General features: G+C 44.3%; 2 protein-coding genes and 2 non-coding genes across 10 annotated transcripts in view; all 4 read right to left on the reverse strand.

Annotated features, from left to right (window-relative positions):
* On the reverse strand, nt 1-27,267 carry RCC1 (regulator of chromosome condensation 1). 6 transcript variants are annotated; one of them, XM_078380056.1, is made up of 12 exons: nt 27,207-27,267; nt 24,994-25,057; nt 12,774-12,843; nt 11,977-12,096; nt 10,735-10,922; nt 8,597-8,776; nt 7,783-7,906; nt 6,360-6,482; nt 4,647-4,802; nt 3,386-3,505; nt 1,885-2,037; nt 1-641 (listed from the first exon to the last, which is right to left on the reverse strand). In XM_078380056.1, exons 3-12 carry the CDS (start codon nt 12,829-12,831, stop codon nt 469-471), a joined length of 1,395 nt encoding a protein of 464 aa, XP_078236182.1. In that variant the 5' UTR covers nt 12,832-12,843; nt 24,994-25,057; nt 27,207-27,267; the 3' UTR covers nt 1-468. The 6 variants fall into 6 exon arrangements, with proteins under 6 accessions (XP_078236182.1, XP_078236181.1, XP_078236184.1 ...); XM_078380055.1 differs by having other exon boundaries at nt 24,994-25,064; nt 27,207-27,261; XM_078380058.1 differs by lacking the exon at nt 11,977-12,096 and having other exon boundaries at nt 24,994-25,064; nt 27,207-27,261.
* Nucleotides 21,206-27,603, reverse strand: part of PHACTR4 (phosphatase and actin regulator 4) — a 131,197-nt gene continuing 124,799 nt past the window's right edge. For both annotated transcript variants that reach the window (XM_078380049.1, XM_078380048.1), the window contains 2 exons: nt 24,994-25,064; nt 21,206-23,847 (listed from right to left, as the gene is read on the reverse strand). The gene's annotated coding sequence lies outside the window, so the exon portion shown is untranslated. The remainder of the gene's footprint in view (nt 23,848-24,993; nt 25,065-27,603) is intronic.
* Nucleotides 24,603-24,809, reverse strand: LOC140702117 (small nucleolar RNA SNORA73 family). Its single transcript, XR_012081169.2, has one exon. It is a non-coding gene; the product is annotated as a small nucleolar RNA SNORA73 family (small nucleolar RNA).
* LOC140702121 (small nucleolar RNA SNORA73 family) lies at nt 25,519-25,725 on the reverse strand. The gene has a single exon (XR_012081173.2). It is a non-coding gene; the product is annotated as a small nucleolar RNA SNORA73 family (small nucleolar RNA).

The following is a 27,603-nucleotide window of genomic DNA, read 5'->3' on the forward strand; positions in this document are numbered from 1 at the left end:
TTAAAACCACAGAAATGGTAACTTTCTGTATTTGGGGGGGGGACACAATTATTTAAAATAAGGAAAGAACGAAGGAAGGAAAAATCTAGTAGGCAAACAAGAAAACCAAAACAGGTTCTGGAGATTTTTAAATACATGGCAAGGAGATGCACGAAAAATGACAGAATGGAAAAGTGTGTATTCCTAGAGGAGAAATTAGTCTCTTAAATTTGTTTACAAAATATATCTATCTATAGAAGGCTATGTTCCAACCGCTAGTACTTCAGGAGTGATGACAAAAGCCATTTTATATTTGAACAAATCGCAGCATCTCAGATGTTTTATATCAGCTAATATTCTCCTCCACAGAAATATCCGTGGCCTTTTTCTGCCCGTAGGAGGCCAGGAAAGCCAGTTTTCTGAGACCCTTATCCCTGAAGACCCGCAGCCGGTATCCCTTGGATGGTGCTCGGTGGGACTGCATGTTCGTCAACTTTGCTGGTCCTTGACAAGCAAGACCGTGTGCTGTCCTCCGCCGGTCACAGAGAGGACGGTACGATTCTCCAGCTGCTGGCCAGACATCTGGACGGGGCTCCAGGCATCCTCTTCATCCCCTGTGGCAAGTTGGAGGTTAGACCCCATGCCCCACGCAAAGGCTCGGCCTTCAGAGGGAGGAAGGACAGAAACAGGATGACAATTAGAAAGGTCTCTTCACTGCTTTGAATTTGGTTTTATTGTTGATTTTTTGTTTTCATATCATGATTCTTAAGGAAGTGATATTTACTACCACCGATAAAGTAATAATTGCTGCTTTTCTTGCAGAGGGTCCCTGGATTAAGCCCTGACATCTCAGAGTGAAGCTGGGGGGAAAAAAAAAAACCTCCTGTCTCAGATTTTGCATATCCAGCGCCTGAATCAGTATTTATTTTTTTAAAAAAAGTAAGACAGGTGTCTACGTTTTTATTCCCACACCCCTCTTTTAATCTGCATAAATACACTGGGGATTGTACTGTAGGACTGTGGTATCCTCGGGGTATCTGTTTTAAGCCCCTCCCTGCAGATGCTGAAAAACACAGAAGTATCTAATTTAAATTTTACATGGTCTCTGGCTCCCTCTGTTGGCCAAGTTCTGGTAACTACACCCTGGAAATGCATATAAACACATATTTCTGGGGGGATTTACTGTGGTGCCTCGCTTAACGAGGAAATCGCTGTACAATTAGGTTTTTGCAATCGCTTTTGCAATCACAAAATGATGGTTTAAATGGGGTTCTTCCACTTTACAACGATCAGCAAACAGCTGATTGTCGGGTTTCAAAATGGCCGACGCTGTACAAAATGCCTCCCCGCTGTTTTTAGGAAGGCTTTTTCGCTTAACAGGCACCAGAAAATGTCCACCATATGGAAGATCTTCGCTGGACGAGCAGGTATTCAGTCCACTGGAACACACTGAACGGTTTTCAATGCGTTTCAATGGATTTTTGGTTTCGTTTGACGTTTTCGCTCTACAGTGATTTCGTTGGAACAAATTAACGTCGTCAAGCGAGGCACCACTGTATTTAGTATTTGCAGGCAGTGGATACTGATCCCATGGATGGGGAGGTTCCTAGTGTATTGACGCTGAGGATTCTAATCAATATCAGATGGAAACCACATTAACATTTCACATATTCACAGTCTTCATTTATCTTCTACCTCCTTTCCAATGAGCTCAAGGTGGTGCACACGGCTTCTTGCCTTCCTACTTTTATTCTTACAACAGCCTAGCGAGGAAGCTCATGTTGAAGGAGGAAGAATGCGACTGGCCAGAGATGACCAGGAATACTAAGAACCTAGATTTCCCAAGTCCCAGTCTAGCACTCTAACCAACATGCCCAAACAACCCAATGCTTGTTTCAGACTCACCGTCTTCGGTGACCGCATAGCCGACTCGTTCTCCGCAGGCTACAGAAGAGGATTTTGGCAGTCCTGGGATGATGGTCGGGGTGCTCTTCTCCGAAACTCCCTCTCCCAGGCCTAACATGCCATAATCTGCCCTGCCCAAACTATATACTGTTCCTGTTCAAAGGCAGAAGAAAAAGAGACAACCCGCAGATCACTCCATTAGGAGAAGGACAGTAAGGTCTGATGGAAAATCAGAAACAGCAGGAATACAGCAGAAGCCAGTGCATGGGATTTTCTGATTCCTCCCCCCCGCTCCCCCAACTCATTATATAACTGCCAGAATTGAGCAGGAATTTCCCCAGTTAGAATTCTAGCAATTTTACTTTTTTAAAAAATGAAAGTTCTCAGAGGAAGTTCAAAATCCTCACTGGTGATTCATTAGGTCCTGTAGAGGGCGCCACTCTAAAAACTACCAGCGCTCTAATCATGTTTAGCTGTCCCCATGGAGTTTCGAAAACTCTAGCCACATCCGTGCTTTAATGGCTGTCTGAAGAAAGACAGCAAGGAACAACCGAGGCCTCTGAAATTGCTTTGAGAACTTTGCTTTTCTGGCTTAAACTTCCAGAATTTTAAACTTTAGGTACTCCTGCTGAATCCTGCTAGTTGTAGTGAACCCCCGCCATGCCTAAAAGCCACTGGAGATTGGGAAAGTCACATTTTTGGACTATAGCTTCCAGAATCCCTCCAGATAGTTATGTTCTGAGAAAGCAACTTTTCTGAACTCTGTTTGAGATCGTAAAGAAATAATCCCGTTCCCCACGATGAGATCATAATCACAACCTTAGAACTGCAAAGCTGGAAAGGACCCCTATGGATCATCAAGTCTAGCACAGTGGGGAGCTGATCTCGCAACCTCTGGCTTCAAGGCCAGATACATAAACCACTGAACTATACAGATGAGAAGCCCATACTTCAAAACCCCAATTCCACCAAGGCAAAACATGGTGTTTTTTTTTAAGTCTCTCATCTCCACTCATTTTTACCAGCTATCTTACAGCCCCGTTTCTCCAGAATGTAGGGATTTTTGTAACCTCCCAGGTTTCCTCTAGTTGGCGTGGCTGGGAGGGACCTTTCTAGGTTGGGGTGACAATCACCAACAGCAGTAATCAATAGTTTCTTCCCTGCCTCTGAATTCAAGGAGAGCCCTATCTCTCTGCTCTGAGTTCTTTCCCGTTCTAGCGTCTGTTGAAAGCAGTGAGTCTGTTGAGATCTTTTTGCTTTAGCTTGCTGTTATCTGTTCAATGTACATAGATGAGACATTTTTACTCTTTCTCCTAATAATGCCCCAGAGGGGGTTATTGGGACTGTAAGTGCCAGTTGATGAAAAGGGTGGACTACTCTGGGGAAAAGCTGCTCTCTGAATCCCTGCACGTCTGCTGTGCAGCTGGAGGAATTTAACCACAAATTCAAAACCCTGCAACAAATATTGCCAAATGCCACCAAAGCCCTTTGAGCACCTTACCTTCAGAATCAAGGCACACCGTGTGATGTTGCCCAGCTGAGAACCCAACCCAGGATTTGGTGGAGTTCTTGAATGCTGTCAGAATCTTCGGGGAATAAAAGGTGTCAATTCCTTGAGAACCTGAGATTAGCAAGGAAATATAGAAAGATTAATGCTGAATGAGAAAGAAACTAGTACAGATGAAGCACTTGGCCACCAAAGGAGAGAGAGAATTCTACACAAGGGAAGAGCGGGCCGGCTAAGAGCGATGTCTGGAGAGATCCATCAATGTACAGTCGTGCCTCGCTTGATGATGTTAATTTGTTCCAGTGAAATTGCTGTAGAGCGAAAACATCAAACAAAATTTTAAAAAACCCATTGAAACGCATTAAAAACTGGTTAATGCGTTCCAATGAGCGAAATACCTGCTCGTCCAGTGAAGATCCTCCATACGGCGGCCATTTTGGGGCGCTTGTCTTGTGAAAAATGGGTCCTAAAAACAGCGGGGAGCCATTTTGAGCAGCTGGCGGCCATTTTGAAAACCCAATGATCAGCTGTTTTGATCATCGTAATGCAAAGAATCGGTTCCCGAAGCAGGGAACCGATCATCACAAAGCAAAAAAATCCCATTAAATCCCGCAAAAACATGGTCGTGAAGCGAATTCATCGTTATATGGGGTAATCGTTAAGCAGGGCACAACTGTATTCAGAACAGGTAAGGGAAGAATAATCTTCCTCTGCCAGCCCCAAACAAGTCAGCAGTGGTGGAGGAATGTGTGTATGTGGGGACGATCTTAGGTAAGTAAATTTTGTGGGTTGATGCACAAGGCTGAAGTCCCATTTTTACAATGCTTTCAAGTGTTCAAAATACTTCACCACAATTTGTACACTTGAACTTTAAGAAACGAAGGATGGTCCCACAATGCCGCAGAGCCTGACAAAAGCTGTCATTCAACCACCTGGCGGGGACCAAGTTAGGAAAGGCTGGGCTGGGTCTTTTTTTTCCCCACTGTTGGAACGGCTGTTGGGGAAAGGCTGTTGCATTTCTATTCTCCGTCACAGTCTAGGGGTAAAAATTGGTTTGGCTGACGGGTGCCCGAATCACACAGCCAGCAGGGCCAAGCTCTGTCTGTGGGGCATCTCCCCAGGGCAAGAGCAACCAAGACCACCCACCAATCTCGCCTTCCTGTTGCACAGATCTGGGATTGTTAAGGGACCAGATCTGATGTTAGATCACTCAGTGCACCCCAAGTCTCACCCGCTGGCTCCAGAAGCAACTCACCCAGCTGGTAGTAATTGGAAAGGCCAAACCCAATGACGTGGCCCTCTTCAGTGATGGCAATTGTTGAATAGGAACCACAGAAGACGTCCCGAATGTGTCCCTTCGTCTTGTAGCCTCTCTGTTTGATGGTGACGGCTTGTGGGAGCAGCAGCCGCTCTGGGACACGTTGGGAAGAGGTTTAGAAGGGGATCAAGTCAATAGGAGGTGGGAATAAAGGTTTTCACACACACATACACATACACATACACACACACACACAGAGAGAGAGAGAGAGAGTCTCTGTCTGTCTCTGTCTCTGTCTCCACGAATAGCTGTGTCTTCCAGAAAGCTTCTTCCACCTGAATTCCTTCCAAGGAAGCAACCCTATGATCTAGGCCTTGTCAAGGCTGAGCAAGCGTGAGGGGGAAATTTATTTATTTATTTGTTTTATACCCCACCCATCCGGCCTATAAGACCACTCTAGGTGGCTTCAAATATACTATAAAAAAGAGTCTTCAACAGAATGTAGACAACCACACCTGTTTGACAGTGCCACAAGAGGAAAGGGGGCCAGGGGGTGGGTTCCTCACAATCTTATCCCCTGCAACTTGCTTTCCTATTTTTTCACCCCACAGCACGACACGAATACTGTACCTGTTCAGTCACTTCTCTTTTGTAGGGTAAGCCCACCCTTTGGGGATTTTAAAAACTTTTGAAAAAATAAATAATAATATTGAAAAATTCAGGGGTCGCTCTTGAAAGCTGCTGACAAGCTAGGAAAAAGAGCCTCCAAATGTATACTTCAGCTACCCTTGGACCCCACCTTTGACAATGCTGGAAATGAACCATGTGACCCCTTGAACTGATATGGCAAAGCTCTTTTTTGTTTTGTTAAGAACAACAGATGCGTGGCCCTGAGAACCAATAAAAGAATGAATGTAGCAAAGCCAATTCCGTCTTTTCTTGGGCCATCATCCTGTCTCATTCAATCCTACCAACTGTTTCAGCCAGGTTGTAAACAACAGATGGGAACCCTAAATGCCCACCCTCTACTTACATGGACTCGGAGACCTCATGTCTTCCCACATTCATTCATACATGCAGATAATATGTATGGTTATTAAACCTGAACTTCTGGGTCAGCTTTCATTGAAGCTTATGCCTGGGTTTTGCCTCTGAGGATTTGTTGTGTGTCTTTCTGTTGGTTGGTTTGTGGACACCTGGATCTTATTTGTTCCTTTCTACGTGCATCGTAAGTACAATAAAAGATAAATAAATCTTTCTCCTCAATGCAAGGAACAAGAGGCAAGTATTTCTTCTGAAAAGAGTCAGAGAAAATCCGTATCTATTGCAAGTGTTACTGTAAAATGTACCCTACTGGAAAATGCATTGATTGTTGCATGAGCTAGTAAAAGCAATAGCACTAGACAGGTTGATGATGTCTTTGTAATCCATTGCTCATCTTGTTGTGCTGGCTCTCTGTGCATGCTTTGTTTTAAAAAAACAAACTAGTTTTGTGCAGAGACAGGAGCATTAGAAAAACTATATTTTATGCAAACTGCAAAAACCAAGTACACATTTGGTCTTTGAGAGTCAAGATCTCTCAGGGGAGTTGAGAATCCTTGAAAACCCGCTGCCAAGAGCCACTGTCTGAGCTACACACTCAGCAAAAGCAAGGTTTCTTCCTATTCCTATCTCAAAGCAACACTGCAAAGCTCAAGGCAAGCAACTTACCCAAACCTCTTCTTCCCCCTCGCAAGGCAAAGATTTGCGGCACTCGGCCAAGCTGGCCATTGTCTCCACAACCGCACGTGTACAAGTTCCCTGTCGTGGACACTAATGCCAAATGATGGCTTCCTGGAAAAGGAAAGAAAAAAGGAGTGGAGGTAGAAAGCCGGGCTCCCCTTTCTGGAGGGTTTATTCTCCAGATCCATCCGCAACATTCTATTAGATTCAATGCTGTGGTAAACGTGACTGCTGGTAATTTTAGTTGGAGCACTTAAGCTCTCTCAAGAGTTATTTGCGCTTCAAAGACAGCCAGAAGCTTACAAGAGAGACATCTATAATTCTATACTTGGCACATGAAATACTGTATTTGGTATATGGAATATACCATTCTGAGTGTTCTTATATAGAAGAACCGCATATAAAATAAGACATAAATAATGTTAATAAGGGCAAAGAAGAACAGATTTCCCCTTATTTCAAGACTTATGTATTTAAGCCATTTGGATGCTTCTTATGAAGGTTGTCCATGTACTACGTGGATACTACGAGTGAGAAAGATCTTGGAATTACTGTGGATCAAAAGCTGAATATGATCCAACAGTGTGATATGGTTGCAAATAAAGACAAATGCTATTTTGGGATGCATTAACAGAAGCATGGCCTCCAAGCTACACGAGGTATTAGTTCCCCTCTGTTCAGCACTGGTTAGGCCTCATCTAGACCAATTCTGGACACCACACTTCAAGACGGATGCTGACAAATTGGAACAAGTTCAGAGGAGGGCAACAAGGATAACCAGAGGACTGGAAACCAAGCTCTGTGAGGAAAGACTGAAAGAACTGGGCAGGTTTAGCCTTGAGAAAAGAAGACTGAGGGGAGATAGGATAGTACTTTTCAAATGCTTGAAAGGCTGTCCTACAGAGAAGGGGCAGGATCTGTTATCCCAGAGTGCAGGACACATGATAATGGGATCAAGCTACAGGAAGCCAGATGTACGCTGAATATCAGGAAAAACTTCTCAACTGTCAGAGCAGTATGACAGTGGAACCAAATACCTTGGGATGTGGTGAGTGCTCCAACGCTGGAGACATTTAAGAGAAAATTAGACAACCATCTGCCAGGTTAGTTTATTGGGTTCCTGCACTGAGCAAGGGATTGGATTCAACAGCCTGATAGCCCCTTTCCAACTCAGTTATTCTCTAAGAAAGATGGCCAGTCAACGTGCCTGCATGATAGTAAAATGCAAGTCCCACCAATTTTCTTACCAATATTATGCTGGGTAAGGCTGAGGGGAGATGCAGTTTGACAACAGCCCTGGCCTAAAGAGAGTGAAAGCAAATGAAGAGCCAAGCTTTCTCTGGCTGCTATTTATGGGAAGCCAAGCACGGTGAATGGCACATGTCGCTATGCATCACTTCCTATCACAAACCTGAGGCTATTCTAACAATAGGGACCTCCAGCTGCAGCTCCACAGGAATAGGGCTACCAGTTGCCGACTCTATATCCTCTTCCCCCTTCAGGGGAGCCAGTAAGCCAATGACTCCATTCTCATCCTGAAAGAGAAGAATGCGGAAAAGAGAAGATTAGTAATCTGCTCCTCAGCAGCATGGGTCACTTCTGAGATAGTTTTGTTGTTGTTTAGTCGTTAAGTCGTGTCCGACTCTTCATGACCCCATGGACCAGAGCACACCAGGCCCTCCGGTCTTCCACTGCCTCCCGGAGTTGGGTCAAATTCATGTTGGTAGCTTTGATGACACAGTCCAGCCATCTCGTCCTCTGCCGTCCCCTTCTCCTCTTGCCTTCACACTTTCCCAACATCAGAGTCTTTTCCAGGGAGTCTTCTCTTCTCATGAGATGGCCAAAGGACTGGAACCTCAGCTTCAGGATCTGTCCTTCCAGTGAGCACTCAGGGTTGATTTCCTTCAAAATTGATAGGTTTGTTCTCCTTGCAGTCCAGGGGACTCTCAAGAGCCTCCTCCAGCGCCACAATTCAAAAGCATCAATTCTTTGGCGGTCAGCCTTCTTTATGGTCCAGCTCTCACTTCCATACCTCACTATCTGAGATACTACCAATCTGGAAATCTTACTCTGGAGGGCGAAAACCTCCACAGTACTCCATTTTAAGGTCTGTTAACTACCATTCCTATTGACAACAGTCAAGGCTGATGACAAAGGGAGTCTAATAATTGGGGGGGGGGGGGCAGATTACCCAACCTAGTTCAAAACTCAAATGGGTAACATACCCGGAAAGCACCCCAGATGAAAACACGGCCATCTTCTGTCAACGCTGCCGTATGGCTGTCCCCCGCAGACACCTGCACCACCTTCTCCTTCAAATCAACCAGCCCCGGGACGGAGTCAGAACCTTCCTCTGAAGTGTCTCTGCCCAAGGCACCCTCATCGTTGCAGCCAAAGGTGTAAATCTGTGAACAAAAATGGCTATGAAGCGAAGGAGAAAGCCAGAGAATATATTGCCACTTTTTCAATAACTGAAAAACTACTCAGAAACCCACAGCCAGCACAGCCCCTGTAAAATAAAAACATAGCTTTGCTAAACTCCACAGAACTGAGACAGGACGGCAACCCGAGAAGAGTTTTGAAAAAGAAGAGGGAACTCTTCCACATCTTCGAACTACAGTATAGGACCTTCTTATCTGCAGGGTATCAATTCCAAGCCCCCCATCACAGATGCTAAAAAACCCAAATTAGAGAACACACTGTTTAATAGCAAATGCAATACGTACAGAGCATGGTCTCTGGCTACCTCTAGTGGCTAGTTCAGGTAACTTCACCTTTAGACATACATATTTCTAGGATTTTTCTTTTAATATTTTTAATATTTCCAAAACTGTGGATAAGTGAATCAGCAGATAGTGATCCTGCAGATAAGGGGGTTCTCCTGTAGCTTAAGCCACTGGCCTTCAGCTGGTGAACTCGGGTCCACCCATGCGTGGCACCTCTATTATCATTGCAAAATGTTCAAAGGGATGGTGAAGACCATGTGCTGATGGATGGCAGCTCCCACCCACCCGCTCATCACAAACAACAAACTGCCTTCTCCACTTCAGAGCTTTTCTTCTCTATTCTTCCTTTTCCATTCCAACAATATCCAAAAAAACATTCCCTACCTTTGTTTAAACCAGTAATGGGTTTAAACAAAGGATACATGAAAAAACGGTGATTCAATTAAATAAGTGTTCTGAGCTACTAGCAGATGCAAAGAAAGATATATATGCACATCACACTCAGTGTGTATGTAAAATGGAGTGCAGTGTGCATACGTAGAAATACAAAAGAAGGAGCAGGTTAGCAGCAGCCACTTTCAGAGGGAAGGACAACGTATGTGGAGGAATCTGACAAGAACTGTGTTGCACCAGTAAAAAGCCGGAAGAAAGCAATCAGGAGAATGAGACGGCAGTGTACTTATTGCTTATTTGTGCTATTAATTACATCTGTATCATCTGTTTTATGAATGAGCTCAAGGTATGGACATTATGCATAACTCATATGGTCTAGTCTAGCTTGGCAACAACGGTATAAGTTAGGTCAACATAGGAGAAAGAGATTAGCTCTAGTGGCAAGTTCTGGTAATGCATCTGAAAATAATTTTTCTGGTGTTTTCTTTCTCTTCTACCACACTATAATTCACTATTATCCATTGTTTCCAGTATCCACAGGTGGCTTGGAACCATTCCCCAGCAAATACAGTCGTGCCCCGCTGGACAATTACCCCGCTCTACGTTGATGTTTTTGCGATCGCTTTTGCAATCGCAAAACAATGTTTTAAATGGTTTTTTTTTCACTGTACGATGATCGGTTCCCTGCTTCGGGAACTGATTTTCGCTTTACGACGATCAGCAAACAGCTGACTGTCGAGTTTCAAAATGGCGTTGGCTGAAGAAAATGGGCCCCTGCTGTTTTCTAGGACGGATTCCTTGCTTTACAGGCACCAAAAATGGCTCCCATATGGAGGATCTTCGCTGGACGAGCAGGTATTCAACCCATTGGAACACACTGAACGGTTTTCAATGCGTTTCAATGGTTTTTTTAATTTCGTTTGATGACGTTTTCTATCTACAGCGATTTCGCTGGAACGAATTAACATCATCAAGCGAGGCACCACTGTCTTACTGTATCCATCTGTCTTATTTTACAGGCTATTTGAGATTCCCATTGCAATTCTTTTCTAAAGCACGGGGTACAGCTTTGTGTGTCTGCTTTATTTAAAAGCAGAGCAAATTGCAAGGGAATGTGGGCCAAATTAGCCCATGCACCCAAGGAAGTTACTGGCTCCCATACTAGAGCAGCTGGCCATCTAAACACACACTACCAAAGCCACGAATGATCTGAAAGTGGATGGAGAAAGTTGTTTCAGATTCACCTTGCCTGTCTCGCTGAGGCACACGGTGTGAACACCTCCTGCTTCGGCCTGGATGATTTTCTCAGGGAGCTTCACCACGGCGGGCCTCTTCCGGGCAAGCACATCTGGTCCAAGGCCGAGCTGTCCAAGGTCCCCTTGTCCCAAGGTCAGTACCAGCCCAGGCTTTGATTGGTGTGATGGGTGACTGACTAGATAAGGGGAATAAGGCACAAGTGAAAGAAAGAAAAGGCAATCTTCAATATATATTGCAGAAAAAAAGCAGAAGAGCAGTTGTTGCAAACCCAAGTCAGAATCGGAGAATAACTGAGTTGAAAGGGGGCTATAAGGCCATCAAGCCCAATCTCCTGCTCAAGGCAGGAATTCAAATCAAAGCTGTCCTGACAGAGAGTGGTCCAATTTTCTACTGACTGCCTCCAGCACTAAAGCTCACCACCTCCTGAGGTAATTGGTTCCATTGTTGTACTGCCTAACGGTCAACTGGCTTCCTCTAGCTTGAGCCCATTATTACATATCCTCCACTCTGGGATGATTGAGAACAGATCCTGCCTCTACTCCATATGACTACCTTTCAAGTCTCTGAAAAGTGCTATCATCTCTCCTCTCAGTATTCTTTTCTTAAAGCTAAACATGGCCAGTTCTTCCAGTCTTTCCTCATGGGGCTGGGTTCCCAGTCCCATGATCCTCCGAGGGCAACAAGAACTTGCTCCAGTTTGTTGGCATCCTTCTTGAAGTGCGGTGTCCAGAAGTAGGCACAGTAGCTCCCTCTTTACCTAAATGACTCAAGTGGCCCTTAAATGCTTCCTGTAGGGAAGTCAATCCTTATGTTATTAAGAAAAGACACTCTTTATTTCCACACACTTTTATCAAGAAACATCAGAATTCCCTGTGTGATGTTTGCCTCTGCTGCTAAAAGTTCACTCTGTGCTGTTGCGCTTGCGCTCACTGCATCAGAGATGAGAGGGCCCTCACTTGCAACAGCTTGCTCTATAACCTACCACATTTCACAACCAATCCAGTGTTATTCAGCGTCCTTCCCCAAAGTCTAAAGCTCAGTTTAATGACATCTGTCTCTCTGGTGCAACACCAGAGGAAGTAGAAGAGGACAGAGTGAATGGAATGGAGAAAAGGAACAAGTCGGCCAGTGATGGAAGGAGGAAGTGCTGGAGTCCCATATTCCACGTATCACCTCTTAGCACCCATCCAGCCCAGAGGACCCCCAAGAGGAATTTGAGAGTAGGCAACCCAGAGACTTGTCTGTCCTTTTGACGCCCAGACTTCTACTTCCTCCTACATCCATTTTCATCATTTCAGACAGCAGATAAGTGAAACTGTGGATGCCGATCCCATGGATACAGGGTCCTACTGTATTACAGGAAAGAAAGATTTGGTGTGGACAGCTTTAAAGGAGGGCACACAAAGGGTGCCATTCCCCTGTCATGAACTGCATGGTCAGAAGTAAAATAATAAAGACTGAACTATTGCACACCCTAGGATGATTAAATACAGTGGACCCTCGACTTACGGAATTAATCCTTATTGGAACGGTGGCTGTAGATCGAAAAGTTTGTAGGTTGAGTCTCCATTGACCTACAATGCATTGAAAACCGATTAATCCCGTAACTGGCCCTTTTTTGTTCCATTCTGGTTCTTTTTCCGGTCTGTAGGTGGATTCTCTGGCTGCAAGTCGAACCTACATTTTGCGGCTAGAGAAGTCTGTAACTCGAAAAGTCTGTAAGCCGAGGGTCCACTATAAGCAACAAATATAAACTTCCCAGCTTTTTCTAAATAAAATTTTATATAACAAGATGTTTGAAAAAATGTTTTTTCCAAACTACACACACCTTTACTAAAACCCTAACATACTTAGGAGACAAACCCCAGTGATTAGTGATTATCTCTTCAAGCCAGTGATAGACAAATGCATGCTGGTTGGGACACTCTGAGAACTGGAATCTGAAAAAGGACTGAATGAACAAAGAAATGGAGAAAGTTCTTGCGTTGGAAGAGATTTACATGAAGGACTGAGAGCAACATCTCACCTTTAGTCCGCTTCACTTTGAGAGCATCTTCTTTTTCCAAAACCCGTTTTCTTGGCATGTTTCTTTTAAGCTGGGGGTGGGGGGAAGGAAGAGGAAGAAAGCAATAGATGAGTATGTCCCCTTTAAAAACACTTGCTCTGGTTAAAACATAGGACAGAGGCCCTCAGATGAAACTATATATACCCATACTAGAGATGCACCCGAACCTCACAACCAATGGTTTGTGGCTATCCATGAACCGTTGCAAATTCCCTAAAAATTGGACTGGTTCAACTGTTCCTTTTTCAGGTTTGTGCCAGGCAGAATCACCCACCAGCCCCCTTCCCGCTGCCCCCCCCCCCGTTGCATCCCTACCTGGTCCTGCCACCTTCTCTACCATCACTGGTCAGAGACAGTGGGGCCAGCTTCCCTTCCATGGCAATGCAGGCAGAAGGAGGTAGGCTGACATCTGTTTTGCCAAAACAAGATGAAGCAATGACATGGGGAAAGTGGGTGGAGAAAGACGTTCACCGCTTCATTTTGCTTCAGCAAAACAGGATCTCCAAACTGGGTTGCAAACCAAACCAGCCTGATTTGATGGTTTCTCTGGTTCGTGGTTTGGTTACCCGTAGCATCTGAGAGTTGATTTCTAACATTTGACTGGAGAAAGATTCCCCATCACTTACTTAGGGAGCAAGGAGCAACTGTTGGGGACAACTTAGCCCCTCATGCTTCAAATATAAATCCAAATTTTGGGCTAGAAGGACTCTGGGCATTGTTAGCCTCTTTGAATACCTCTTTGAATTTTCAATGGAAACACAATAATAATTACATGATGTCAATTCAATTCTGACTTATGGTGGCCCCTCCCAAAGTTTTCTAGGTAAAAAGTGCTCAGAAACTGTTTATTCCGGGGGAGTATTCCGAGACTGTATAGCTTGCCCAAGGCTACACTGACTAGTTCTTCTCCATGAAGACACAAGTGAGAGCACTATTTCAAAGTGTGTACCTCGAGAGATTCTCTACCGAGCCAGAGAATCAAACTCCCAACCTTGGCCTCCACAACCAGGAGCCTATTTAATTAAATGAAATGCAGTTTATTTTTCTTATGTTCTTCTGAGGCCCCCAGGCTCTAAGAAGGTATGTTAAGTGCTTGACCATGGTAGGAACAGATGATAATGATGAACACAAAAGCTGAGCAGAAGCTTCTGCTCACTTCTCCAGGCTTGATACAAGCATTTCGGCTACTTACTGGAACAGCCTAAGTCTCCACTGCTGAAGAATTTGGCCAAAGGACAGTTGACACTAACCAACTGACTGACAGTTGGTTTTACATGAATGCAAATCTTTGTGACCCTGCATTTGTTAAAGTACATTAAATAAAATTCTTACTCCCCAAGTGTTGAGCAAACTTGAGCCTAAGTCAGAAGTGGAATCTCTGGTCTGGTAGGGTGAGTTTGAATTTGTAAATATTAAAAATCATATTTTTTTGCAATTTAAATGTAAATACATCTTTTTAAAAAATTGAAATTGTAATTTAAATCATTTTGAGTTTTAAAAAACATTGCATTTTATCCACTCTGTGCTCCAGTGTTTTCAGACTGAAGTCCCTATAATTTCTCGCTGCTATCTATCCTGGGAGATACCGTGCAACATCTGGAGAACAGTTACCACCTCTGGTTTAACTGAGGACATTTCAAAAAGCAAAGCACTCCCTTTGTTCATGTTTGCCCAGGACCGTTTGACATGGTTCCTGGCCAGAAAGAACATGAACAATAGTGTACACAGTACACTGCTAACCACAGGGCCACCTGTTCAGTAACTCAAACCCTGAGAAGTATCAGACACAATCCAAGAAGACAACTGCAATTTTCTTAAGGAGTATGAGAACAGGATTGGACACATCACACAGAGTTGCTTGAACTAATTTCGGTTTCAAACCTACTGATCAGGAACACCGCACAAATAACTGGATTAGAGGAAGCAAGATCAACACTACTAGACCATTTACAGTGCAGGCACTTTACAGCATTGCCATTTGAACAGCTGTCAACAAAACCAAGGTTTAACCACCTGCTGAATGCTTTTTTTCCCTTTTAACAAACAGAACACTGCAGGGAGAAAAGGTATTTCAACAGATCTTTTTTTGCTAATCTTTTGTCCCAGTCAATGTAAAAAAAGATATACAGTACTCCACACCATTCGGATGCAGAGGGGCAGAAGCACCTTTACAGGGCTGACAGTAGCTAGTTTTCATTCAATAAATAATGTGACTCATTGTGTCACCAAAAAATTCAGTAAATTGCTGTGAAGGTCCAGCAATATCAGGCCTCTGTGACAAAGACACAACTGTGCGATGTTCTGCACCTGTTGAAAGCATAAGAACTCTGTTAGGAAACAAAGAGGGGACTGTACAGAAGTTGATTATGGAAGAGGGCAAGGCTGTCTCTAAGTGGCTAAGCCTCCTGCCCACTTCCTAATTCAAATTTCTTTCTGTTAGAGAATGAACAGAGTGTCAGACTAGGATTTGGGAGATCTGGGTTCAAATCCCCCCTCAGCCACGGAAACTCACTGTGGTGGGGCAATGAAAACCCCCTCCTTGAATATCTCACATAATTACATGAAAACACTCCTAGGGTGATAATAAGTTGTCACATAAAAGCAATAGAATTAAAAGGTCCAGGCATTCTCCACTTTACTCTTACCGTAAGAGCCCTCCTTTTGTAAAATAATCCTTATTCTTAATGATCATGAGGCAGAGATGTAGAGCTAAGCAATATGCCAAGATGATTTAGGCAAAATAGCAGAAAATCAAAATTAATAATGGTATGCTGTCAATCTGAGTAAGACTCACAGTGACCCTGTCCAGACTTTGCTAGGAATTGAATACTGAGAAATGGTTAACCATTCCCTGGGACATTTAATGAGGGACAAACTCAATAACTTAGACCAATCACCCACATACCCTTTATGGCCAAGGTGATCCAATGGGTGGTTACCTGGAGAACTGCCTTGACCCATTCCAGTCTGGATTCAGGCCGTGGTGAGATATTGAAACAGCACTGATTATGCTGTACAATGACCAAAAGGGAGGCCAACAGAGGAAGATCTATGTATCCTCTTAGTGCCCCTGGATCTCTCAGCGGCTTTTAATATCATCAACCATAATATCCTGCTAGGCTGGATCTCGGATATGGGGATTGGTGGTGAGCTGGCTCTGATCCTTCCTTAACGGCCAGGTTGAGACAGTTCAGCTTGGGGATGAATTGCTGGTCCCTTGGACCCTCAATGGTGGGGTGACCTGGGGTCATCTATACCCCCAATGCTCTTTAACATCCATGCAAAGCTGCTGGGAGAGATCATCATGAATAAGGCGTCATCAGTTCCCTGATGATACACAACTCTCTACTCTACCACCTCGGCAGTGAATGCTATCCAGACACTTGAGCGATATCTGGTGTTGGTCTTGCAATGGACAAGCAGGCTCGAACATGAACCTAGACAAGACAGAGATTTTGCTCCTGGAGAGGCCATCAGATAGGTGTGTTTGTGTGGAATTAACCCTAGACTGGATGGTATGGGCCTCCTGTTTAGGGATCAAATCTGTAACCTGGGTGTGCTTCTGGTCTGTGCTGGGACTCCCAAACTGCAGCTGCATCCACAGCAGCCTTTAAGCAGCTAAGGCTCATCACCCAGTTCCACCCCTATCTAAACGAGGAAGCCCTCAGGATGTTGGTGCCCGCACGGGTCATTTCCCAGATCAACGACTCCAGTCCTCTCTAGGTGGGATTTCCATTGAGGCTAATCTGGAGATTACAGTAGATCCAGAATGCAGTGGCCAGACTGATGGCTGGCGCCAGCAAGTTTGATCCTATCTTCCCAGTTCTTGCTCACCCGCACTGGCTATCCACAGTGTTCCGAGTCAGGATTTTAATTCTCACTTATAAAGCCCTCCATGGTTTGGGACTGTGGTACTTGTTGGACCGTTTTCCCATAAGGTCATCTACCCACTCCACCAGTTACTCCCTGGCCATGCTCCTCCGTCTGGCTACTCAAGCCGGAAAATGATGCACAAGTTGGGCCTCCTTCACTATCATTCTTGTTTGGTTTTATTTATCATGTTCTGTAAACAGAATAGCGCCTTACACTAATAGGGTGGCATACTTGTTAAAAACAAAGAAATAAATAGACCAGTGGTTCTCAACCTTTGGTAACCTGGGTGTTCCTGGACTGCAATTCCCATAAGGTTTCGCCACCAGCTGTGCTTGCTGGGGTTTCTGGGAGTTGCAGTTCAAAAAACACCTCGGTGACTTAAAGTTGAGAACCAGTGGTCTCTAGATCCTAAGTGGCAAGCCTTCGGATCTCCATGTTTTAGAAGGCAATCTCTACAATTCCTTAACATTGGCCAAGCCTGCTGATAGCGCTTTTAAAATTTTCCTCCCAGCTTCAGTTTTCAAAGGATTTCTTAGGAGGAAAAATCTCACCCTGTGAGAAACAAACCGGCTCCAGTTCTTCACTGAATCAAATCCAAAATCTCTAGATTCGGGGCTAAAATGACCTCCTTTAAAAACCGGGGCCTCCCACCGGCTACCCTTCAAGCATACCAAGACAACCCCCCCCCCGCAAGAGCTCCCACCCTCTCACAACTGGGGCAGGATTTAAAAACGGAAACACAAACCCAAGGCCGCCAGCTCTCTCTCTCCACAAGATCCCGCTTCCAAACACGGGATCTTCCTGTCCCGACAACGAACCCCCCCTCTCCCCCCCCCCCCAGTTTGCTCCTGGCTTCCCGGCTGGGCAGGAAGGGAGGCCGGGTTTGAATTTCCCGCGCCGCCTTCCTTTGCCTTGCCTTCCCCCCCCTTTCCCTCCTCAGAAGAAGACCTCCCTCGACCCACGGCCGCGGCTGTCGGGGGGGGGGGCCGCCCCGCGCCTTCCAGGCCCCACGTGGAGCCCCGGCCGGGCTCTCCCGCCACTTCCACCTCCCGGGAAGTTGAGGGCTGCCCGCGGCGGGCCGGACACGCCGGGGCGCCCCTTCTTGAGGGGGCACCTTCTCCCTTCCCCCCCCCGGCCGGCTATGCGCGTCGGGCTGGTTCCCCCCCACCCCCCTCGCCGCCTCAGACACTCACCTCCAAACTCGCCTCTTCGCTGACCCGGGAAAGGCTTTCTCGCGCTCTCTCTTTTGCAATACCGGCCCCCCACCCTCGCCGAGCATGCGCCCTGAGGCTCCCTGGCCCTGAGACGAGGGAAGAAGACCCCGGCGTCCTATAGGTGGCGCTGCCGAGCCCTTTCCCCCTCCCTCGCTTGCCGGCGGGACGCTCCGGCTCCCAATGATGGCGTCATCAGCGGGCGCCGCGGGAGGGGGAGCCCTGCTGCGCTCGGCCTGGCGCCTGTTGGCGGTGCCACCGCAGACCAGTTCCCTGGCGGGGGTGGGGCGCGCGCCTCTTTCCGCTCTCTCTCAGCGAACGCGCGGGAATTTATGCCGGAGGGAACGTGAGGAAGAGGAGGACGCCAGCGGTCTGGAAGGCGCCGCGCCAGCCTTTGGGGTTTGCAGTTTGCAACGTTTCTGCCGGGAAGGAAAGCCCGCTGACGCCCTTTGGGGATATTCCGAGGCAACTGAATGTTTATTTTATTAAATTTATCCCTCGCCCATCTAGACCGAAGGCTAATACTACAGGTTTGCTTACCCTCGGGGTGTTGCTTCTTGCTGGACCGCAAGGCGAAGTGCCCCCTTTTGTGTATGGTTGGGTTCTGTGCCGTCACGGCGGAACTGACTTCGAGCCACCCGAAGAGGGCTTTCGAGGTAAAGGAGATATTTAAATTTAAGGAGTGGCTTTACCAGCTCTGTTCCCCCAGGGAGTTTCCCTGGCCAAGTGGGGATTCGAACCCTTGTTCTCCACCCTCTAGCCACTCCCACTACACCACACTAATGCAGTGGTAGGAAAATTGCAGGAACTTCTCTTAGTGAGTTCAAGGCCATGCAAAAGTAACCTGCCAGCATTCCTCATCTTTGGGGGCCTGTCCAGACAGTCTTCGTTCCTCCCATCTTTGTCCCAGTTAGTGATACTTCAGCTGTGACCAGACTGCCCGAAGTGGAAAGGGCTGGATGAGGCCAAACAGTTGCTCAGCTGACACTTCCAGGCTGAAAAGGTTCTTTTCTGTTCCAAAATAATAGAAACACCAAAACTTGTCCTGGGCCACTTTCCACTGGAAATCGCCCACTGCAGAAACTCTGCCTTGCTGCTGTTCCAGAGAAACTGACATGGAAAAGCAGACAAATCTTTTCTATTGTATTATCTTGATAATGGAACTGGTAAAACCACACCTTCAGTATCTTACTTACCACGAAAGTTGTATTAGGGTTGCTGTCAGTCTGTTTGGCACAGAACACACAAAAGGCATCTCCATGCAACTCCACATATTGCCACACCACACATACCAGGGAGTGTCAAGCGTCATGTAACCACAGCAAAGGACATGGATTCTTCTGATTCAAACTGGCTTGGTTTGCAGACAGGAGGGGTGGGGATTGCTTGGGTCCCCCTTCCTATGCCTGGGCCAGATAAAAAGGCAAAGCAGGCTGGATGTGGCCCCAGGGGCAGTAGTTTGGAGATCCCTGATCTAGATCAATTTCAATCTGGCTTCAAGCCTTTCTCAGTTCCACCACCATCACAAGTGCGTTTGGTGGGGACACAGGAGAGGGACTTCTCTGTTGCTCCTCCCAGACTCTGGAACTCCCTCCCACAGGAAGCTAAGCTGTCCTTCTGCAAACAAGCACACCCTTCTTTTCAGGCAGGCTGCCTATCAGTGACTGGCTGGGATTTTAGATTGACTGTTATGCATTACCGCTTTGACTGTTTTTAGTATTGCTTCTTTACCATTTCGGAGTGTTATTTGTTCCTTTTTAATATTTCTATACTTAAGTGTTTTTTCTTAAATAACTCAACCTTTGGTCTACTATGCTCTTCATCTGTTTGAACTATGATGCAATGCGACCAATCATCTCCATGCTGCCAGAAAGAACAGAGGGTAGAAGAAATCCTAAGAGACAAAATCAACCATAATAAAAATGGAACGGAGGAGAAAAAAAAACATTTCCTCCCTTATCCAGCAGTACAAAGGTCCATTGAGCAGGAAGAATGTATCTCCTCTCAGTACATAATATATGCTTATTGCAGCAAATACCAATGGTCTTTTGTAGCAGAAGCAACAGTGAGACATACCAAAATTACTCTCAAGTGGGCCTGTGCTGCTCATTCCTATCAAAACAAAATCAACCATTTGTGAAAAAATGTTGTCACAGTTCTGATACCACCTGCAAAACCCTCCTGTCAAAATGCTTTGATAGAAGCAAAATCATGTACTTGGTAATGCCTGAAGGAGGGGAACTTTGAGGCACCAGCCCTGCAAATCTCAGGGCGTGTTCTCTGATTTCGAAGGCAGCTGAACCTGTTTTCTGGGTATAAAGAACCACACCTTAGGGGCAGTGTTTAAATTGATCTCTCATAACACAAGACAATGCATGGTATCCCATCATTCCTAGTTCTGGCGCATGAAGGAGTTAAGCCCTCTCTTTGGCAATATAGAAAGAAGGCCCTCTAGGAAAGTTGAGTGCTACTACAGTAGTGAACTCCCTACAGGAGTCCAAGATGTTGTCAGTAACTTTGCTGGGAAAACCATGTTGTACACTTAAAAAATTACAATTTCAGTTAGTGACCTGTCAGATGCCAGAATGGTACTGAACTTCAGACTTGACTGCCACATATCTCGAAAAGATCTCCCAGGTTTGTTTGTAAGCCATCAGATGGTGTCAGAAATGAGGTGAAAACCTTGGGCTACTCCACTTCCCACTGAGGAGCAGGAAGGCACTAGCCATCTTACCCTGGCCATCAGGAATGCTAATGACCCCTTCCAGTCCCTTCATCAAGTTCCGCTAGTGCAAACAGTCATGCTAAATACTCATGCCCACTACTACCACAAAGTGTAAAGCTTTGCTGACAAGCGACATACTCTAGCTTCTCCCTCTGATAGCGGTGCTTCTCATGTGTCAGTAAGTCAACAGAGAGGCGTAGAAGAACTATATTAATAGGAAATCATAATGGAGTTTTTCTATTAGGGAAGCAAGAGTACATGCTTCTATGTGCATTGTAGAAACCAAGAGTCCCGCTTCTTCTCCAGTGGGACCACAACACAAGGAGGGCTGTAATGATGTTTCTTCACAAATCCCCTGCCACCAGACTTGTGTGGGTACTGTTTAACCACTGCTCAGGAGTACTATTCACTTTTGGCACCACAGAAATTGCATTATAATCAAAAGAAGTGCATTTAAGGAAGCATGGCATCAACATTTCTAAGCAGCCACTGAAGTGTGAGCAGGGACTGATGTTCCCCAATATTCCATGTATCCGAGGATGTGATTTCTTTTATCTACCACAACTGACAAAGACATCTGCTACTTTTTTAGGGTATCACAACATTTTGCTGTTTATTTCTCCCCCACAATATTAAATTTGGTCAACACAATGGAACAGACTAATGGCACTAGATCTTTGAAGCAATTTCCTGATCAACTTTTAGGCTGGCCACTGCTTGGTTACCAAAGAAATTATTTACTCAAAAAAGTCTGCATTAAGTTTGTATATCCAGTACTAATTTACATTAATATATGAAACTATCATTGTAATTATATTATAATTATCATTTAAATTGAAATACAGTATAATTGCCGGAGAGAACAAGTTAGTTTAGCATCAGTATGATACACTTTAGAACGGAGTCAGTATGCTGCCAGGCCAGTTGGCATCGCGTATCTGAGGTTGTTGATATTTCTTCTGGCAATATTAATTTTTCCTTGGGATTCCTCCAGTCCAGCCTTTTGCATGATGTATTCTGCATATAAATTTAATAAATCAGGAGACAATATACAGCCTTGTTGTACTCCTTTCCCAGTTTTGAACCAATCAGCTGTTCCATATCCAGTTCTAACTGTTGCTTCCTCTCCCACATATAGATTTCTCAGGAGATAGATAAGGTGACCAGGCACTCCCATTTCTTTAAGGACTTGCCATAGTTTGCTATGGTCCACACAGTCAAAGGCTTTTGCATAGTCAATGAAGCAGAAGTAGATATTTTTTCTGAAACTCGCTGGCTTTTTGCATAATCCAGTGCATGTTAGCAATTTGGTCTCTAGTTCCTCTGCCCCTTCGAAATCCAGCTTGTACTTGTGGGAGTTCTCGGCCCACATACTGTTGAAGCCTACCTTGGAGGATTTTGAGCATAACCTTGCTAGTGTGTGAAATGAGTGAAATTGTACGATAGTTGGAGCATTCTTTGGCATTGCCCTTCTTTTGGATTGGTATGTAGACTGCTTTTCCAATCCTTTGGACACTTCTGAGTTTTCCAAAGTTGCTGGCATATTGAGTGTAGAGCCTAAACAGCATAATCTTTTAAGATTTAAATAATTCACCTGGAATGCCATCACCTCCACTGGCCTTGTTAGCCGTGTTTTCTAAGGCCCACTTCATTCTCCAGGATGTCTGGCTCAAGGTCAGCAACCATACTATCTGGGTTGTCTGGGACATCCACATCTTTCTGGTATAATTGTTTATTTCTGCCACCTCTTCTTGATGTCTTCTGCTTCTGTTAGGTTCCTACTATTTTGTCCTTTATCATGTCCATCTCTGCATAAAATATTCCTTTAATATCTCAAATTTTCTTGAATTTTATTTATTTGATTTATATCCCGCCCAACTGGTCTATACAAACACTCTCTGGTTTTTCCCTTTATATTCTTTTCCTCTATTTCTTTGCACTGTTCATTTAAGAAGGCCCTCTTGTCTCTCCTTGCGATTCTTTGGAAGTCTGCATTCAATTTTCTGAAACCTTCCCTATCTCCCTTGCCTTTAGCTTCCCTTCTCTTCTCTGCTATTTTTAAGGCCTCATTGGACAGCCACTCTGCTTTCTTGCATTTCCTTTTCTTTGGGATGGTTTTTGTTGCTGCCTCCTGTACGTTACGAGCCTCCATCCATAGTTCTTCAGGCACTCTGTCGACCAAATTGAGTTCTTTAAATTTGTTCTTCACTTCCATTGTGCATGCATGGGAGATTTGGTTTAGATGGTACCTGACTGGCCCAGTGGCTTTCCCCATTTTCTTCAGTTTAAGCTTGAATTTTGCTATAAGGAGGTTATGATCAGAGCCACAGTCAGCTCCAGGTCTTGTTTTTGCTGTCCGTATAGAACTTCTCCATCTTTGGCTACAGAGAACATAATCAATCTGATTTCGGTGTTGCCCATCTGGTGATTTCCATGTGTAGAGTCGCCTCTTGTGTTGTTCGAAAAGAGTGTTTGCAATAACCAGCTTGTTCTCTTGACAAAACCGTATTAGCCTTTGCCCTGCTTCGTTTTGAATTCCAAGGCCAAACTTGCCTGTTGTTCCTTTTATCTCTTGACTCCCTACTATAGCATTCCAGTCTCCTATAATGAGAGGAACATCTTTCTTTGGTGTCAGTTCTAGAAGGTGTTGCAAGTCTTCATAGAATTGGTCAATTTCACCCTCTTCAGCATCAGAGGTTGGTGCATAAACTTGGATTACTGTGATGTTCAAAGGTCTGCCTTGGATTCGTATTGAAATCATTCTATCATTTTTGAGATTGTGTCCCACTACTGCTTTTCCCACTCTTTTGTTGACTATGAGGGCTACTCCATTTCTTCTATGGGATTCTTGTCCACAATAGTAGATATTATAATCATCTGAATTGATTTTTCCCATTCCCGTCCAGTTTAGTTCACTGATGCCCAGGATGTCAATGTTTATTCTTGCCATCTCCTGTTTGACCACCTCCAGCTTACTAGGGTTCATAGATCTTACATTCCAGGTTCCTATGCAGTATATTTCTTTGCAGCATCGGATTTTTGTTTCACTTCCATGCATGTCCACAGCTGAGATTTCTTTTCTCTTGGGCCCAACCACTTCATTAGCTCTGCAGCTACTTGTCCTCCACTTTTTCTCAGTAGCATGTTGGACGCCTTCCAACCTGAGGGGTTCATCTTCCAGCAAATCCTTTAGCCTTTTGTTTCTGTCCATGGCGTTTTCTTGTATCTAATGTTAGTCAAAAATAAATATGTGATAAGAATTTAGTTTCAAATCTAAGACAACGAGGAGACAAGTAATTAGAATTTCACTGTTGCTGCATGTCCAGAAATTTCTCTGTAATAAAGGCTTGAGTCAGGTGGTGAGCTTTGTTTATGATAAAGAAATGGCAGCAATTAATGAAGGATAAATAAAACTGAAGCAGCTAGTTAGCTTAAACAGCAATTATATTACTTGACAAGCATCATTAGAGGGGAGAAAAGCATGCTGGACAGGGCAAAAATTGTAATATTTTATTAACATGCTTTAGATTAAAGTTAATGCTTTTTGTTAATGTAGATTTTATTAAGGTGTTTTGTACATGTCACTTACTTGTAGCCTAATAGTTATGTTTCTCTGGATCATATTCAAAAGTTAGAACATTTTAAGTTGTGTTATTCATATTCACATTTCTTGCATCCAAATCCAAAACTATACTAACTTAAAGCTCTTAGCAAAGCCTTAAAGAGACATTTCAGAATGGAAAAATGAAAACAAAAGCTTTAAAGTGACCCAGCAGTAGTATCACAAGGAAGGAGACACAGCAGTCTGGGGAAGCCTAGCAGGCTGTATTAAGAGCTCCAGAGAACTGAGACTCTCCACCCCTGGACAACATAAAGTTTAGCTGTGGTCTATATGGGATACTATGACAGCAACAACTACCAACTGAGATCAGTTTGAAAAGTGTACGCAACAACGTGCCAGTAAAAGAGCTCTTAGCTGAATAGTGTCTCCTGCATGGTTTATCTCCTCCATCACAGCCCAAGGACTTGGAGAAGAATTAGGAATATGCAGGCTGCAGACCTCAGGGCCCGGCTTTCTCTCCAATGGTGTGGAAGGGGACTATATGTCACAGAGCACAAAGGCCTACACTCCCAGACGCCACACGGACAGAGCTGAGAGAGCGCAACCTCTCCAGGTATCCCCATTGGATGAATCTACACTGGGCAGCTGTCACACTTTCAAAAAACACTGTCAGTATGTTTTACAGTTTTAATGTATTTCCTTCTAAATGTCAACAGATAAACCCACTCAACAAGCAGTTCTTAAAGGCAAAAACAAATGAACAGCGCACACAACGCAAGCAGAAGAAAAAGGAATTACTTTTGTGAATACCTTTTATTCTCAGAATGTTGCTCTTGCTCGTGTCAGGAATAAATGGTCACTTCAACCAAATGTTCTGGGATCTGGACGATGCGAAAAAGAGAGCAAAAACAGAATTACAAGCTGAATTACTGAAGCACTTTTCAAATGGGAGGTCCGTGTGGGCACGCGTGCATGCACATGTGCATGGTTGGGCTACACAATGAACCCAGGCTTTTCTTTCGTAAGGCCAGGAACATAAAACTGTTGTGTTACAAAGGAATGTTCATCATCTTCCCTCTTTAAGTCATACTTAAATCCTTTCCAAATATCTACACCCACCCACCGGCGCCTGTAAACATTAAGCAAAATAAAACACACTTATTTACAACCAACTAAATTTATTTCTTCGTTTTTTGTTTAGCAGTAAAGAATGCAAAAAGATAAATTTGAAAAGCCCTAAGATGAATATTAAAATGCTTGATCAACAGTGGAGTCATATATAAACTTTTAGTGTACGACCAGTAATGCACACAATATAGAATATTCTCAATGAAGTAATGTCTCCTGCATGGTTTATCTCCTCCATCACAGCCCAAAGACTTGGAGAAGAATTAGGAATATGCAGGCTGCAGACCTCAGGGCCCGGCTTTCTCTCCAATGGTGTGGAAGGGGACTATATGTCACAGAGCGCAAAGGCCTACACTCCCACATGCCACATGGACAGAGCTGAGAGAGCGCAACCTCTCCAGGTATCCCCATTGGGTGAATCAACACTGGGCAGCTGTCACACTTTCAGAAAAACTATATTGTCAGTATATTTTACAGTTTTAATGTATTTCCTTCTAAAGGTCAACAGATAAACCCACTCAACGGGCAGTTCTTAAGGCCAACAACACATGAAAAGAGCAGACAATACGAGGGGGTGCTGATAAGTATTGAGCCTTTCCTCAGGGAAAAAAATTGAGCTAGGAAGCTGTAACTGCCACACTATTCTACATAGGCCCCCAGGAAGTCAATGCACTTGCGATATCTGTCCTGCAGCTTCTTATGTCCCTGCAAATAAAATTCTTCCGACTGCTGGTGTAGCCACTCATTTGCAGCATTAGTTGCCTCCAGAACACTCCGAAATTGTTGCCCCTTTAGGTGTTTTTTGAGTTTGGGGAACAGATAATAGTCAGATGGAGCCAGTTCAGGAGAATAGGGCATCACGTGAAAGTCTAAGGATGTCAGTTTTGTCATTGTTTCACCTGCAATGTGTGACAAGGTGTTGTCATACAACAGGATGACACCTTTGGAGAGCTTTCCTCGACATTTTTCTTTGATGTTTTTCCTCAACTTTGTCAATAAAGCACAGTAATATTTTGCATTGATGGTTGGACCCTGTTGGAGGTACAGTAGTCCACCAGCAGAACTCCCTTCTTATCCTGAAAAAAGTTGCCATTTGCTTCTGCACCAACCTTTGCACTCGGAACTTCTTTGGCCTGGGGGAACCACTGTGCCTCCATTCCTTAAACTGTTCCTTTGTCTCAGGATCATAACAGTAGATCCATGTCTCATCACCAGTTACCAGTTTGCCCAGGAAATCTAACTCATTTCTTGCAAAATGTTCCAGAACAGCCACTGATTACTGCACACATTTCCTCTTTTGTTCAGTTGTCAAAAGTTTGGGGATCCACTTTGCTGCCAGCTTTCTCATTTCCAAATCATTGTGAATAATGGCAACAACTCTCTCATGTGATATTCTCAGATATATAGCAATACTTTTGGCTGATATTTGGCAGTCCTCCACGATCATGTCATGGATGGCTTTCACATTTGCAGGCATAGAGACAGAAACAGGTCTTCCATTAGGTTTCTCACTGTCAACAATGAAATGGCCAGTTTAAAAATTGACAACCCAGCATTTAACTGTTGCATATGAAGGGCCACTGTCACCCATAGTTTGTGACATTTCATCATGGATCTGCTTTTCACCTTTCCCATGGAGGAACAGGAACTTATTTATGGTCCTATGCTCTTCCACATTGAACTTTTCGGGAGGTGCCGCCATGCTCACTTTGGAGCTGAACATGAAAGATAAGTTAAAATCATAGGTGGTTGATTTTTGCAACACTGAATACAAATTGGCCAATACACCCTGCAATTTATAGCTTCCTAACTCAATTTTTTCTGAGAAAGGCTCAATACTTACCAGCACCCCCTCGTACAAGCACAAGAAGAAGAAAAAATATTTTTGTCAATACCTTTTATTCTTAAAAAGTTACTCTTCTGAGTAGCAAGAATAAATGGTCACTTCAACCAAATGTTTCGGGCTTTCAAGGCTGCAAAGAGAGAGAGCAAAAACAGAATTACACACTGAATTGCTGAAGCACTTCGCAAACGCTGTGTGTGTGTGTGTGTGTGTGTTCTTGGTTTGGATACACAATGAATCCAACCCTTCACAGGCTTTTCTTTCATCAAGTCAGAAATATAAAATAATTGTTACACAGGAATGTTCATCATCTCCCTTCTGTAAGTAATGCTTAAATCCTTTCCAAGTATCTACGCACACATAAACCTGTGTTAACATTAACAATGAGAAATAAAACAGACACTTGTCTAGAGCCAACTACTGTATTAGTATATTCCTTGATTTTCTGT

Source organism: Pogona vitticeps, chromosome 9, assembly GCF_051106095.1.
Source record: "Pogona vitticeps strain Pit_001003342236 chromosome 9, PviZW2.1, whole genome shotgun sequence".
NCBI classification, from domain to species: Eukaryota; Metazoa; Chordata; class Lepidosauria; order Squamata; family Agamidae; genus Pogona; species Pogona vitticeps.